A 15,773-nucleotide genomic window follows, 5' to 3' on the forward strand; every position below is an offset into this window, starting at 1 on the left:
CCAATGCCCTGGGCCAACTCATTATGACCCCACTAGAGGAAAAAACATCCTCGGCCTGATTATCACCAACATGGGATACCTTTGCTCCATACCTGTAGTCAATTCCACCCTGGTTAAATCTGACCACAAACTGATCACCATGGAAATCTCCATCTCACCTACAACCCCTGCTAAGGTGACCACCCTGAAAAACTTCACTAAAGCTGACTTTGGGCTCCTAAAAACAGAGGTGGCTAACTTCTCGGCACCCATGCCAATGGAAAATAGCTGCACGACTGCAGAATCATACACCAATGCACTGAACGAGCACATACAGAAATGCATGGACCTTGCCATACCAAATAGAACTAAGACTCTCTCCTCCAAAAAAGGAAGCCAATCTGGTGGTCCCCAGCCATCAATAAACTCTACAACACGAGGAAGAAACTGTTGCAGAAAGAAATAGTCACAAGACTGGAAAATCTCCCTCATCAGTCTCAACAAAAAGCTGAGATCCCTTATCAAATCCTCTAAAGCCAGCTATGAAGGCAGAATTGCAGCTGACACCAAAACCGACCACAACCCCTTCTATAGCTATATTAAAAACCTCCAAAGCAATACCCAGATTTGCTCTGAGTTATTGCACAATGGCACCTCTTATACTGAGCCAACATACTGGCTGACAGATTCAGTGCCAACTTTACCCCTTTCTCCCCCCTCATAAAGGCCCTATCACAATACCAGAATAAAGCCTGGTACCCACCATTTCTGCGGCACAGGTAAAAGCTGTATTGTCCAAAGCCAAGAATACAGCATCCATGGGACCTGATAATATCTCTGGCTGCGTCCTGCTTGAGTTACAAAATGAGCTGGCACCACATCTGTGTGCCCTGCTCAGTCACCGCCTTACCTTAGGCTATGTCGCTAATGAATGGCACACTGCTACAGTCATCCCGCTCCATAAAGGAGGAGCAGCTACAGACCCTGGTAACTATTGCCCCATTAGCCTGACTAGTCTGGTATGCAAAGCTATGGAGCGCATCATCATGGACCTGCTTAAGAAAGATATACGCAGTCTCCAAACTCTTGACCCCACACAGTTTGGCTTTGTCAAGGGGAGGTCCTGCCTGCTGACCCTGGTTGACTTCGTCGAGGCAGTCAGCAAGGCTGTGGATGAGGGTAAGGCAGTGCATACAGCCTACCTCGACCTGTCCAAGGCCTTTGATACCATTCTCCATTCAGCTGTCATTGATAAACTCAGCAAACTAGGCATTGACCCTTACATCACTAGGTGGGTTGCAAATTGGCTCAAAGACAGGACCCACAGAGTTAAAGTTGCAGATTCCAAGTCAGACTGTCGACCAGTCATGAGTGGAGTCCCACAGGGCTCGGTCCTGAGCCCTCTCCTGTTTGGCATCTACTTCTCAGAAGTTCAGGCCAACACAGAAGGACTCTGGCTGACCAAGTTCACTGATGACTACAAGCTATGAGTCATTATCAACTCCCCAAGTGATGCAGACATCCTACAAAAGGCCCTCTCTGAGAGCAATGACTGGTGTCGGAACCATGGCCTGAAGCATAACGCCAAAAAGTGTGCCATCATCTTCTTTGGAAAAAACTCAGTTCCCACGAATTAACACATTGATGGAAGCCCACTGAACACTGAAGGGGCCATAAGAGATCTAGGCACCCAGGTCGCACCTCACCTTCGACCACCACATTGCCACTGTGGTTAGAAGACCTTCTATGTGACACATCTTATAACCAAAGGTTTTGCATCCATGAAGAAAGAGGTCATCATCCCTCTCTGCTCTTTTGCTCCAAGCCTTTCCCTACCCAACAAACCATGCAAGTCTTCTCCTCTTGGCTCTTTTATTCTCATTGACAGACCAAGAGTTAAGCCAAGGAGCAGTGATGTAGTGGCAGGTCTCAGAGTAACAGCCCCCACTCCAAGAAAGAAAGACGGCCAAAGCCACTCATTTTCTCCTTTCCTAAGCTTGCATAATACTGATTAGTAAAGAAATGACAAAAGGCATGAAATTAGTATTAAGATGGCATTGCTCTTATGTCAGACAGTTTTACATAAAATAGAAAATAAAAGAAATTGTGAAGAATCTAATGAAAGCTCTTCATGAATTGAAGTAGTGATAAGAGTTTAATTTAAAGTGGCTCAACAGGCAGCATATTTGCCTTTGGTGCAAGAAGATCAGAAAGCTGTGAGTTCTGTTCCCACACCAGGTCTAAGATGTTAAACTGCCCAACTTCTACTGTTGGTAGTTCAGGCTGATGTAAACGATCCCAAGGCATTTATAAAAAATAGTAGGGGTTATCTTTTTGTAATGTACATATTTACAATTGTATACATATCCTCTGTTTATATTTATATATTTACCTATTTACATCACAAAAATGATTAAAGTGTCCTGTAAACACATTCCAAAGAGACTTCTTATTTAGTGCCTCCCTACTTTTTGCCATAACAACATGCTAATTTGTTTTAAAAATTTCCGCTAGCACCCATTTTTATTAAACAAACCTTACTCAGAATATGCTATGTAAAGTTTTGAATATCTTCATTGTTCCTGTTTCTGTAATTCCAACATAAAATCTTATTCTTATCACCTTTTTTCATATTTTACAGAAAACCCTTCTTAAGAATTACATTCCAAACTTTTTAACACATATTGCACAAATATATGCTATGTTGTTTTGTGTTCCTTAAGTGTGTAACACAGTCTGTCAGGCATCACTCTTTGCATCACTTTTCCCTTAACTGGTAACTTACGTAAAAGAAGTCGCCAAAGAAAATATTGACACAAAAACAAATTTCTAAATATCCTCATTCTTCCTTTTATTGCATGTACTGTATCATTTCCAAGATCTTTCCAAGGTTCTTTATAACAATAAGCCATCATTATTTTTTCATTCCACACCTTTTTTCCCTTTACTAAATTGTCCAATTTCATTTTCTATAATAGTATTTTATACAGACTTGCAAGTTTTCATTTCCTACTTTTTTCACCCTTTTCAACAGCTCCATTTTCATACAAAATAATTCATATTTGGTTGTCAAAGTATTTGCTATAACATTTTTTCATCATTCCTAATATTTGTCGTATAATCCAAAACATGCAAGTGAAAGTTAAATGCATAACTGGAGCCCATATTCATTAATGCCTCCACTAAGTGTACACCATTCTGAGTGAACAGACAACCCACACGTAACTCCCACCGTCTTCCTTCTAATTTTAGTTTTCCTACTGATTTTCTGGCAACCTTAAATGTCAGTGAGGATTCATAAAGGTTACCACAATATGTACACTAAATCTATACTTGGTGTAATCGTTATGAATGAATAGACAGCACAAACGTGGTAGGGATGTTCTTTAATACAGATCGTGTACACTTAGGGTAGGCGTTCATGATTTCAGTCCTGAGTTTATTAAACCTAACCCACCTGTGTCCTCTTTAACATAGTTCACTATTCTCTTAACTGGGTTTTGTTTTGAACCTCATGTAACGGAAAACAATATCTGCAGCAGTTATTTCATTTTCTTAACCAGAAACATATTCAGCAGCTAAGTAACCCAGTTTAGTCGAAGTAAAAGTAATTAAATATGTTTTCTTATTAAAAGACAATCTAAATGTTTCCACAGAGGACAGATTTAATTAATATTTTATGTGATAGCTTCCTACCACTTTTATTTTACTAAATGTAATATCAGTATTGAAATGTTCATCATGTTAAAATAAATTCCACTTGTATTTTTACTGTAGCCCAATCATATGTTTTTTTCTCTTTATTTAGAGGCAGTCCAGCAATTTCTAATAATTTTGACCTGGATAGGCAATGCCTAAACTAGGTAATATTTCTGATATGAAAAAATGGTGATCTGAAAAATCAGGTTATTATCAAGGATGATACCCAGATTACAGATTTGAGAAACAAGTTCCTCTTCATTTTCACCATACATGAACAGTGGTGACAGTAGTGGAAAGATACATGGATTAGCAGTTGCTTACACTAGTAAAACCTTAGTCTTGGTAGGTTTCACTTTTAGTCAGTTAACAGACCTCCAATCAAGAATGAACTCTAAGCAGTTTGGACTTTGAGGGGTGAAACCTGACAACTGTGGTCAGAAGGAAACAAAAGATGTAGGCATGTGTTATCAACATATAGTTGATAAGACCTCCCTTGTTATGATCTCCGTCAGGGGTAGTATATGTAAGCCGATATTGAGCCCCGCAGTATGCTGCACTATAAGGTGTAAGTGTGCGATGAATGCAAATGACAGTGCATGTGTATGACCAGAAAAGTAGGATTAAAACCACTTTAGAACTATACCAGTAGTACTGCAATAATAATTCAAAAACTCATTTAGGATCCAGTGATCCACTGTGCCGAACACTGCGGAGAGATCAAGCAGGACCAGGATGGAATGTTTCTTCTGATCTGTTTGCATCAGGAGATCTTTCGTAACTCTGACAAGGGCAGTTTCCATATTGTACTTACATCTTTAACCAGGCTGACAAAGATCCAGAGGTGAGATATTAGATGGGAGTACAGTTATACATAAACTGCCTTAGATAACTTCTGCCAGTAAAGAGAAAATTTGAGACAGGTCCAGCAAGACTTCCACATGTTCATATTTAAGTAAGATTTTTTTTTTTTTTTTTTTTTTTTTTTTTTGAGTGTTGGGTTTGCCATCTTCTCCATCTAGAAATGTCCCCATCTTCAACAATGCACAACCAATATAGAGTATTAATGGACTCAGGATTATGAGACAGGTTTAATAATCATGAGAATTCTGGGTTCTAGGTACACCTGAAATCATGTCCATGAGACTGTTATAAACAACATATTTAAAATCAACCCAATACTAGTCCCATTTACCCAGGTCAGATACCTGGACATGCTCACCTCAAATTCCAGTATTAACAGTGCCCCCGATTTTGCCTTTATCAGCGAAAAATTGAGCCACATTATTGTGTTTATCTGTAGAAACAAAAGCTCTCTGGGTTGTATGGCAGCTCAGCATGCACAGTCTGCCAACAATCTAAAATAGTGTAACAAGATGATTAATCACGACCAAGATTTTATTCTAGAAAAATACAGCTCTCTTTTTAGAGATCTCAGCCTGGGTAGTGAGCATAATGCGTATCCAGAATTATCTTGTCCACTAGCAGGTGCATCCCCTCTACACTTTCTTTCTGGCCTTTGAACTTGCCAGCTTAGAAGCCATAATTCATGGACAAACCATGGGTCACAACGGCATGCATATTGAAAGTGTAATTTCACTGGTGCGACTGAAACCAATGCACTTGTGATTATGTAACGCACCACAAATCCACCTAAATAGGCAGCACTGATACCCTTACAAAGATGGTCAATAATAGGACAGAGAAGGCAAAAAGCCCAGAAGGTTTAGAATTTGTACACCCCAAGCCGACTTCAAAGAAAAAAGTTCCTCATGCAGATAGCAACTGCCAGTGAAGTGATGGAGAAGATAGAGGTAAACAGGGACATGTTTTTGGGAGTGGAATGCATTGGCAGATTTTATAAAGTCCCTACAGCGCACTCTGTCAAAAATATTTGGGGAACAAAGGCTGTAACTAAGGAAATTGTTCTTTTTTTGAGCTGGGACACATGATTTACACCGCCTAAACATAGTAAGGCCTTAGAAAGTTTAATGCTATTGGCTTCCAGAAAAGCAATTACTATAAAATGGAAATCAAATCTAAACCAACTGTAATTGAAATATTGAAAATTGTTAATCAGCGAAAAGAACTGGAAGTGGGATGTTTAGAAAAGGGAAGGATCAAATTACATGGACATAAATGGAATTTGTGGGAACAATACATGCGGAACAATGTTCAGGAGGAGTGTGGTTTAAGGAAGGCAGGAATTAAGCAATTTGTGTAATGTTGGAGTAAATGACAGTTGTTATAAAAAAGAAAACATATATGTAATGTACAGTGCATGAAAATGTTTTTTCTGTTAAATGTATGTGTGTCTGTGTTTTAACTAACAAACAAAGATTTTTTTTTTTTTTTTTTTTTAAGAATAGTACAGAGGACTTAAGCAGTAATAGTGGAGAGATCCCTGCACTGAACTGTTGGGTAATGGGGGGAGGTGGGTGCTGATTTTGAGGAAGAGACCTAAATTGAAGATTACTGAAAATTGTCAGATTAGAAGATTGCGCCAGTCCCCAGTTTCTAACCTAGACTGAAAGACTAAGCCCAGTGAGTGGCTGACTTTATGAAAAGTACTCTAAACAATTTGTGTAAAGCCAAAGGACTCCATGAAGTTCAAGAGCTCCATGACAGATTCCAGGACCTCATTGTCAACCCATGCATTGATGTTGCCAAGAGCTATATGGATGAAGTTGATGTGGGGTTCTGTTAACCTCTGCAGAAACCTCCCTGGATATTGTGGTTGATGGTGTACCAGTAAGAGTCTGCAGTGTACTTCTAGTGCAAGCACAGACTCATAGGAGTTGATATCACCAAGGCATAGTTTGGATAGCTTCAAATTACTAGAAAAACAAATGTCCACTCCTCCACCACCATGCCTATCCAAATGGTCGGTCAGTCCTGTGACTGTGGATGACCTTGAAACCTGGAGGGATGCATTTTCATCATCTACATTTCTATAGTAAAGATAAGGACCATAGAGCCAGCTGTCAGCTATAATGCCTGGCTTATTCCTAACAAACCTCACATTACACAGCAAAGTAATGTGAGGAGAGCAGGTCCTTGCTGTCATGTCATGATGAAATGCGTTTGAGTTTGTGTTTTTGTGTGTGGGATACATACATGCATACACATATACACACATGAAGTCACATGCTGTTGTACAAAAATTAGTTCGTTATTGCTTCATGGTCAATAGCCATAGTCATTTGCTGTTTGTTGTGAGCAAGGTTTCAATGGATAGGGGGTTATTTAGAAATAATGCCATGCTCCCCTTCCTAGAAAATAGTTATTTACAAACTCCGTCAAATAAAGAATGGAAATACACCAAGAAAGAAGGAGGCTGTTTTTCACTTGTGTATGCAATGTTTATATGAATGAAGGGCTTGGTGTGCCAGTTAAAGCCGTGACATTTTTCTTCGCATTTATTTTCAGTAGTGCTTGCCAAAATAGAAAGAATCAGCAGAATTCATGGTTGGAGCAAAACAGTTTAAGTATTGTCATATTTATTTTATAATCTCAGTAGAGGCTGATGTAGAAAATAGGCTCCAGGCATTCTACAGTCACTAGTCCTTACACATGTATATATGCTGTAAAGTGCAGGGTAGTTTAAGAATTTCCATGCAGTCTTTGATGTGATAAGCCAACACGTGAATTTATATTGTTCTTTATCTTTTGTTTCAGTGCCTAAAACAGTATGTGCAGCTTGCTATCAAAGAGGGTTGTGGATCCGTGATCACATGTCCAGATATGATGTGCCTGAAGCATGGGATATTGCAGGAGTCTGAGGTAATATTAGCTGCATTCTACTGTGCCATTGGTAATGGACTTTTGAAATAATTTTACTGATATTTTTTTAACAATTGCAGAGATATGGTGTTTGGCAGTCTGCCAGATCTCTTGGAACGGAAGGAGAGTCAGCTGCTTGTATTGTTATTACTTAATTAACCACAAAGTGACATCAAATTAATTGTGTGGCATGAGTTGTGAGAGTTATTTGCTACTGTTATAGTGGCACAGAATATTTTTAACAGAAGGAAGCAAAGAATTCTGAATTCCATCCGTTCAGTTGTGCTTTGCAGTAACTAAATACATGTATTTATTATTCCATTAGAAGTTGTGAAGTGTAAAAACTGGTTGTCATGTTTTGTGCTTAGGACTTTATAGCAGTGTATTTGCTTTAATGTGTATGCCGTACTTTTGAGTGCAGAGTTCTTATTGCACATGTTTAAACAATACCAGGTGCACACTGGCTGACATCTTCTCTTCGGATAAGTGAATAAATTACAGTGTTCTGAATGTAAGGCAAATCATGTCTTACAACCATTGTAATGTGTTCTGCTTACAAACGAGTCTAATCTTTGGGCACTCTGCCTGACATCCATCGGTCTTCTTTTTAGTCTGTTGGCCCATTCATTCTCTGCTGGGTGAGAGCTGTTCCTGGTCCATTTATTCTTTGCAGGAGGCAAAAAATGATTTCTGTGTCTGTCATCCAGCCTTTTTCCTTTAATGCCATATTTTCACTTCTTTCTATTACCCTTTGGGTTACACACAGCTCCAAGAGTATTCTCAAAGAGCCTAGCCCCTGGAATAGTCCTCTGTAGACTTCCAGGCATTGTTGTACTTCTTTATTCAGACATCTTTCTAATAGTTGCAGAGCCTTTCCTGGAGGTCAGGAGTATTTAACATGGATATATCCTTTCCTCACCTCTCTCGAACACTAGATAAATATATAAAACCCATCTTTGATGCTGACATACAGGACTGGATTTCTAAGACTCATCAGGATCCGACATTAACATTCTCTGGAAATTCAGATTCCAGTTTTGGGCCTTATCAGGAAGGAACTACATGGGTAGAGATTGCATATAATTCAGGATTCAGGTCTCTACTTTTCTTTCCTCATATCAGGTGACTCAGATTTTGCTTGGGGAGAATTTTTTCAGACTAAAATGGCATGACCTGTGGAGCATGTCAGACGAGCCAAAATACTTCGCTGTGAAAGGGATACTTGCTATTATCCATTTAATAATATCTCTTTTTTTATCTGGGGTGTCGGGAATCCCTGCACATGATTACAGACAACACCACATTGATGTAGCACTTCAACTAGCAGTTAGACACCAGGTCTTCCCTCTGTGCTGGGTGGCTTCGATAACTTTTGAGGTTGCTCTTCAGCATTTCCTGATTCTCCAAGCATCTTACATTCTATTACATCAATATGTCTTGGGAGACAAGCTGAGTAGGACTAGGATAGACCCTCACTAATGGAAATTACATAAGATGGTCTTCCAGGGATTGATCCATTTGTGGGGAGCACCTCATATAAATCTGTTTGTCTCCTTTCAAAACAATACACATAACCCTATTCTGTTCTCCTTACAGGTAGATCTGGAGACCAGATGCATTCCCACACTTTCCACTAATATACAGGATCAATCTCAAGATTCAGAGGGACTCTGTAAAGGTCTTCGTGGTAAATGCCCTCAGATCCAAGCAACAGTGGTTCTCCCTTGTTATGGAATTGGCCAGGGGCTTTTGGAACAAACTTCTAAACAGACTGGATCTACTCAGACAAAACCAGGGTGTTTTCTACACCCCAATTTCAAACTATAACTGACTACCTGGATGATTCAGTTCTGATACCTTTTAGGCACCTGTTTCATTAGGATGTGTAGCATGTAGTAAAGGAGGCAAGAAACCCTGCTACAAGGAAATCATGTATCGACAAGTAGAAAAGATTTTCTTAGTTGGTGACTAGCTAATAAATAGGACCCTAATAAGGATTATGTACCACTGGTTCTCAACTATTTCTGTGAGTTACTGTCTTCTGACCTGTCTTGTTTGTCTGTAAATGTTTGTCTTGCAGCCATTTCAGCACATATGTCCATAACTCCAAGATTGTCCTTTTTGTGTTTAGTTAAGCAAGTCTTGAAAGAGCTTTTATACATGAGGCTACCAAGAAAGAATATGCTGGAAAAACTAACGATGTTTTCATTTCATGTGGCATAGTTACAGTGCATTACTTGGAAAATTGTTCTTCTTGTTGCTATGACATCTGCAAGATGAGTACCTAAGTTGCAAGCTCTCATGGTGGGTGAAGCCTATCTCATATTTGGCAAGGATAGGGGTACTTTACAAATAAATCCATCATTTATGCCTAAAGTAGTCTCAGAGTTTTCTTTGAGCCAAGCCATCAATCTCTTGGTGTTCTACCCAGAACATCAGAACCAGGTAGATAAGATTCTACATAGTCTGGATGTACATGGATAGCTGCGGTACTATCTTAACAGAACTAAATTCTTTAGAAAAATGCAGTTATTTATTTTTTTATTGTGGGATTAAGAAAGGACAGCCTGTCTCGAAACAAATTATTTCTAGATGGATGTCCTCATATATTGCTTAATGTTATTCCAACCATGGCCATTCTGCTCTAGACAATATCAAGTAGGGTTACCACCTTTTCAAATGCCCGAAGTGGGACATTTTTGGTACAAACGTCAGATTTTGCAGGCCAAAACATACCCAAGACCAGTACAAAGGGCAGAACTTCACTTTTTTGCCTAAATAAAAGCTTAGTCTTGTAGCATTTTAGTTGCTTATTCTGTTTCTTATAAAATGTAGGTGTTTCAGATACAGTATAACTGCTTTATGCAACTATTACATAATGTATAGAAACTAATTATATCTTAAAATCTCAGGACATTTGCCATTTTTACAATTTTTTTGCAGGACACAACTGTCCAAAGTGGGACTGTCCCTCGCAAAGTGGGAAAGGTGGTAACCCTAATATCAAGGCACAGTCTATGAAAACCTTATCCTTTACAATGCATTCTTGAAAAGTCTGTACTCAGAAGCATTCTAAAGGCCTTTAATTGGTCCTCTGTACATACATACATTTACAAATAATAGCAAATTGGATTCCTTTTCTAGGTGCAGAGCTGCCTTTGCAAGGATCATTTTTCAGGGACTCTTGGACTCTTTTCCTTCCTCCTCTCAGGTTGGATAATAGTTGGTAATCAACCCACATAGCTAAAGGCTACTGCAACAAAGGGAATGATGAATATAGTTGTGTAAGACCTTACCATTCGAATTCCACATTTGTCTAGTAGCTACACCTACCCACCATTCCCTTTTTTTTTCTGCACATAATTGTTTTTTGGGGGATATAAAATGCTTTTGTGTTTATATCTGATTAGAGGGTCAGGATGAGGTTGCTTCCTGTTTTTTCTATGGGCAAGAAAGTTCTGAAGTCAGTTCCTTCTGGCTGCTGTTTATATGACTGGTGCTGGCCAATCAGCAGCCAGAAGGAAGGTATGGTAAGGAATCAGAGCTTTTGAAACGGGCTGTTTTTTGCTTCCTAGGCAGAAAACAAACCAATAGCCAAAGGCTACTGCAGCAGTATGGAACTCAAACATCTACTGTTATGGTAGGTTGTTACATATCTGTACTCTTCTGTTGATTACTTTACAGCATCTCTTTAATTCTTCTTTTAATTTTCTTAACATCATCAGCATAGTCAGTAGGGGTAGCTTACTCTTTCCATAGCTGAGCCAATGAAACATTCCCAGCGGAGTATTCCTACATCCTGAAACTGCCAAATGGCAGTGCCATTAACTACTGTTGGTGTTAGCTTTCATCAGATTTTTGACTTTCTGAAAGGTTCAGATAATATGAAGTTGCCAGATCTCTGAAATATTTTCAGCTGTTGACTCATGTTTTGAGGTTCACTGTCTGATACAACATCAGCTGTGCTATGTCTTTATGAATTTCATGGCTTCTGGGTACTTGTATTTTGAGTAAACACCTATATATTTGTGATGCATCACATCTTTGAAATGAAAGAAATGTATGCTCACACTGGTTCAAAGTCTGGGTTGTTCTTCATTTCATGGTTGACTTATAGAGTATAGGTCAGCAGTTTATTTTTTTTTCATATTATGGTACCAACTGTACACCTTATAGTTTTTTACTTTGTGTTGTATCTGAGCTGATATCCCAGGCCAGTACGTTGTTACTGGCTCTCTCCTTCTATTCTCTATTCCCAGATGTTGAATCATGTATTCACACAGATGGTTGGTTTCTGTGGTTTTGTCAACCATAAGCTTTAAGTCTTGTGGGCAACATATTTCCTTTTTGATAAAAAAGTATTACTGGATTTTTTTTATTCCTGGATGATATATTGCTTCAGCAGGTTTCTCATTATGACTTTATCCCCCTATGCTACAGAGCTTACAGTGGTCTAAGTACCTTAATCCTAAAAAGCCCCCATGATAACACTGCAGTCCATCCTGTCTTACCTTTCAAGAGGAGTCTAGATGTGCTGTTTTGCCATCCTGAATGCTTAACTGTAAATAATTGCCAAAGGATACATGAGATTTTTCTGCTTCAGAATTATGGCCAATCACTACTAGTTTCTGTCTTTTCCATTTGGCCTCATCTGTTCTTCCCCACCCACAAGGTGTTCATTAAGTGCTTAACTCATTAACATCTATGTGGTGTGAAATGTTACACCTGTAGCAGCCTACACACATCTTGCATTCCAGAGCATTTTCTGAAAAAAAAGCGTAAGAGTGATAAATGTAAATATTTTGTGAACAGTAAAAATGATTAAAATTATGCAAATAGCAATGTTATCAGTAAGAAGTGTTCTTATAATGATAACACAGTGCATTCATAACCTTTTCCTTAAATACTATAACATATTATAATGCACACAAACCCAAATTATATTTTCCCTAAACTTTCACAAACAAATTTTCATATCTTGAAAACTGTACAACTTAGACACATATTGTTAGGACATTTTTGTTACCCAGACATAAGCTTTCACATGACAACAAGGAATTCCTGTGTAAGTGCACGTTTGTTGAGATAGTTACAGGAAATAAGAAAACATGAGCTTAATTCTGTATTAAAGACAGTTTTCTAAAGCAACATTTCATTTGTCAGTCAACATTTTGTAAGTCATTTGGTTTTGTATTAAGTAAATATGGAAATATTGCTTATTTTTATAATTACTAACAAACAAATATGAGTATTTCCAGTATAGTGTGATATAACCCAACATTTTCAGTGAATTGTCTTGTCTCCTAAATTGGTGTGTCAGTCACACCATACACCTCAATAAAATAGAGGTCTCTTAGTTATGTAAATATAAATAATAAGTGGCAAACAAAGATTAATTTCTCCACTACAGGATATCCTACACTAATAATGTTAGTGTCATCAGATTTTTTCCTTTACTGAACAGTTGGTGTCACCTATAATACTCAACACAGGGATATTCTGCTCTGGTTGTTTCCTTGGCTGTGGGTCATCATCAGTCAGGCAAAGGCACAACTTAGTCTCACACTAGACATTCTGGTCACAGAAGCAGGATCAGTATCAAAACTGGTTGAGTTTATTGCCCTCGAGACAGAATACTGAACGTCAGCAGTGAGTATGTTCCAGGAATTCACAGTCATCTGCCAACAGATTGTTCTTTCTCTGTGTTGAGGCTTATAGCGGCCACTGTGTTTGTTGTACCTTACACTACAGTACTCATGAAGATCATTCAGTAGACTCCAGAATCACTAGTCACAACAGCTAGATCCTGTCCAGCACATGTCTCTGCTGTCTCCATCGACTGCTTTAACTAAGCAATCTTCTTCAAGGCAGTTCCTTGCTTGTTCCAATGCTTGGAGCCACAGTCACAAGGCATGCCTAGGCAACTTTCTGCCCTAGGGTGAGGGGAGCATTTCAGTGAGTTGAGTATGTGGACAGTCCCTAAAAGATTCATCCTTGCACATTGATATTATAAAGATGTAAACCATGTGGTCTCTGCAAGAATTGTCTTTAGACATCAACATTCTGTCGACACAATCAAAATGGCTAATCCTTTAGGCCTTTACAATACATTCTTTCTCCTAGAGTACTGTCTGTTTATTTAGTCAGTATGGCTGTAGTCTAGTGTATCAGCAAACAGGTTAGACCTAGGTCCTATACTCCCTTTCTTTAGGGACTAGTGAGAATATAGGAGGAGATGAGCTCAATCCACTATGTGTATTCTTTAGGTAGCCAACTCTGTTACTGACAGACTTGGATGCTGTGTATTGTTGCCCCATAAATAGGTATTCATTCTGGCTACTGCCAGGACATTTCCTGAAGTGGGGATTCCCATTCTGTGGTCTATCTACTTCTTCATCCAACACCAGGTAATGGAAAATGTTCTTGTTAATCCCTCTACTTTGTGGACGGAGCACGGAAAGATTAGTCTAGGACTGGCTTTTGTTGTGCCTTTATGCTTTTTCTCCATTTTCTGTGATAATGAAATTTATCGAGAAGTCCTGTTTCACAGGGCCAAGGTGAAGTATAGCTGCTCCATTTTGGTACAGATGGTGTCTCCACTCTTTGAAGTTCTGGAAATTCCTTTTCTTAGTAGCCATGTCTTTAGTTAGAAGGGTATCTGACTTACAATGTTGTTGTGTTAACCCTCTCTATTTATTTTTTCATAGCGAGTTTCTTTGAGGATCAGTCCCTCATTTACTTGCTGTTGCATGTAACCGTAACCTGGATTCTGAATGTTCACTGACCTGCAGAGATTATTCAAAGAGAGCACCTCCTGCAATGAACTGTCATCCAGAGGCAGCTTAGGTATAATGTGCATGTCTCCAATATTTTCAGGAAGAATAATCAAATGATCAAATGTTTGATTCACAAAAGCTAAGGTGGACACGGTCATAAAGCCCTGGCTGGTTGATTGGCTTTCTAGTTATTATATTCTTTGTTCGCCGTAATATGAGAAGGAGTTTCCAGGCTTGCCTAAAGCTTATTCAGCTAAAGCTGTTGCTACCTCGTAGCTTTTTTGTGTGAGGCATCATTAAAGGACATCTGTGCATCTGCAGTTTGGTCCTCACTGAACACTGTTGCTGGACATTGTGAATTTGGGCATTGCTTCCTATTCTACATCTTCATGTAAGGCTATGGTGGTCGAGAACATATTTCAGTTTGCAAGAGGAGGATCAGCTAGATGGATGCCCTTAAGATTAGGTTCACAGGTTCATAGATTATTAGTAGGCTAACTGCCCTTGTGAGCCATTTTAAGCCTAGCCAATTATCCCTTGTGAGACTTGAACCCTGCACCTCCTGTTTGTAAGGAAAACACCTTAACCATTAGACCACCCTCCCAACCCCTTAACCATTGGACCACCCTCCCACCCACAAAGACTGCAGCTCCTTAGCAGACATGAGTGTTATATGCTTACCTTAACATTAAATTTGCTTCAGTAACCATCCCACTCGACATCCTCCAGTCTGTGTTGGTGAAGGTATTTGATTCTCCTTTTTTTTCTTCTGATGCCTTTAGCCTGATGAGAAACTAGAAATGCTTGAAAGAGAGAGAGAGAGAGAGATGCAGGGTACCATATATAGGAAATGGTTGAGAGAGAGATGCAGGGTACCATATATAGGAAATGGTTGAGAGAGAGATGCAGGGTACCATATATAGGAAATGGTTGAGAGAGAGATGCAGGGTACCATATATAGGAAATGGTTGAGAGAGGGATGCAGGGTACCATATTTAGGAAATGGTTGAGAGGGAGATGCAGGGTACCATATATAGGAAATGGTTGAGAGAGAGATGCAGGGTACCATATATAGGAAATGGTTGAGAGAGAGAGATGCAGGGTACCATATATAGGAAATGGTTGAGAGAGAGATGCAGGGTACCATATTTAGGAAATGGTTGAGAGAGAGATGCAGGGTACCATATATAGGAAATGGTTGAGAGAGAGATGCAGGGTACCATATATAGGAAATGGTTGAGAGAGAGATGCAGGGTACCATATATAGGAAATGGTTGAGAGAGAGATGCAGGGTACCATATATAGGAAATGGTTGAGAGAGAGATGCAGGGTACCATATATAGGAAATGGCTGAGAGAGAAATGCAGGGTACCATATATAGGAAATGGTTGAGAGAGAGATGCAGGGTACCATATATAGGAAATGTTTAAGAGAGAGATGCTGGGTACCATATATAGGAAATGTTTAAGAGAGAGACACAGGGTACCATATGTAGGAAACGGTTAAGAGAGAGAGAGAGAGATGCAGGGTACCATA

At 39.2% G+C, this 15,773-nt stretch overlaps 1 protein-coding gene across 5 annotated transcripts in view; it reads left to right on the plus strand.

The window, feature by feature from the left end:
• Nucleotides 1-15,773, plus strand: part of RNF144B (ring finger protein 144B) — a 1,090,613-nt gene that overhangs the window by 665,156 nt on the left and 409,684 nt on the right. For all 5 annotated transcript variants that reach the window (XM_044065983.1, XM_044065981.1, XM_044065980.1 and 2 more), the window contains one exon: nucleotides 7,357-7,461. In XM_044065983.1, the coding sequence (XP_043921918.1) occupies nucleotides 7,357-7,461 (105 nt within the window). The remainder of the gene's footprint in view (nucleotides 1-7,356; nucleotides 7,462-15,773) is intronic.

Source organism: Protopterus annectens, chromosome 3.part0, assembly GCF_019279795.1.
Source record: "Protopterus annectens isolate FY-2018-M chromosome 3.part0, PAN1.0, whole genome shotgun sequence".
NCBI classification, from domain to species: domain Eukaryota; kingdom Metazoa; phylum Chordata; order Ceratodontiformes; family Protopteridae; genus Protopterus; species Protopterus annectens.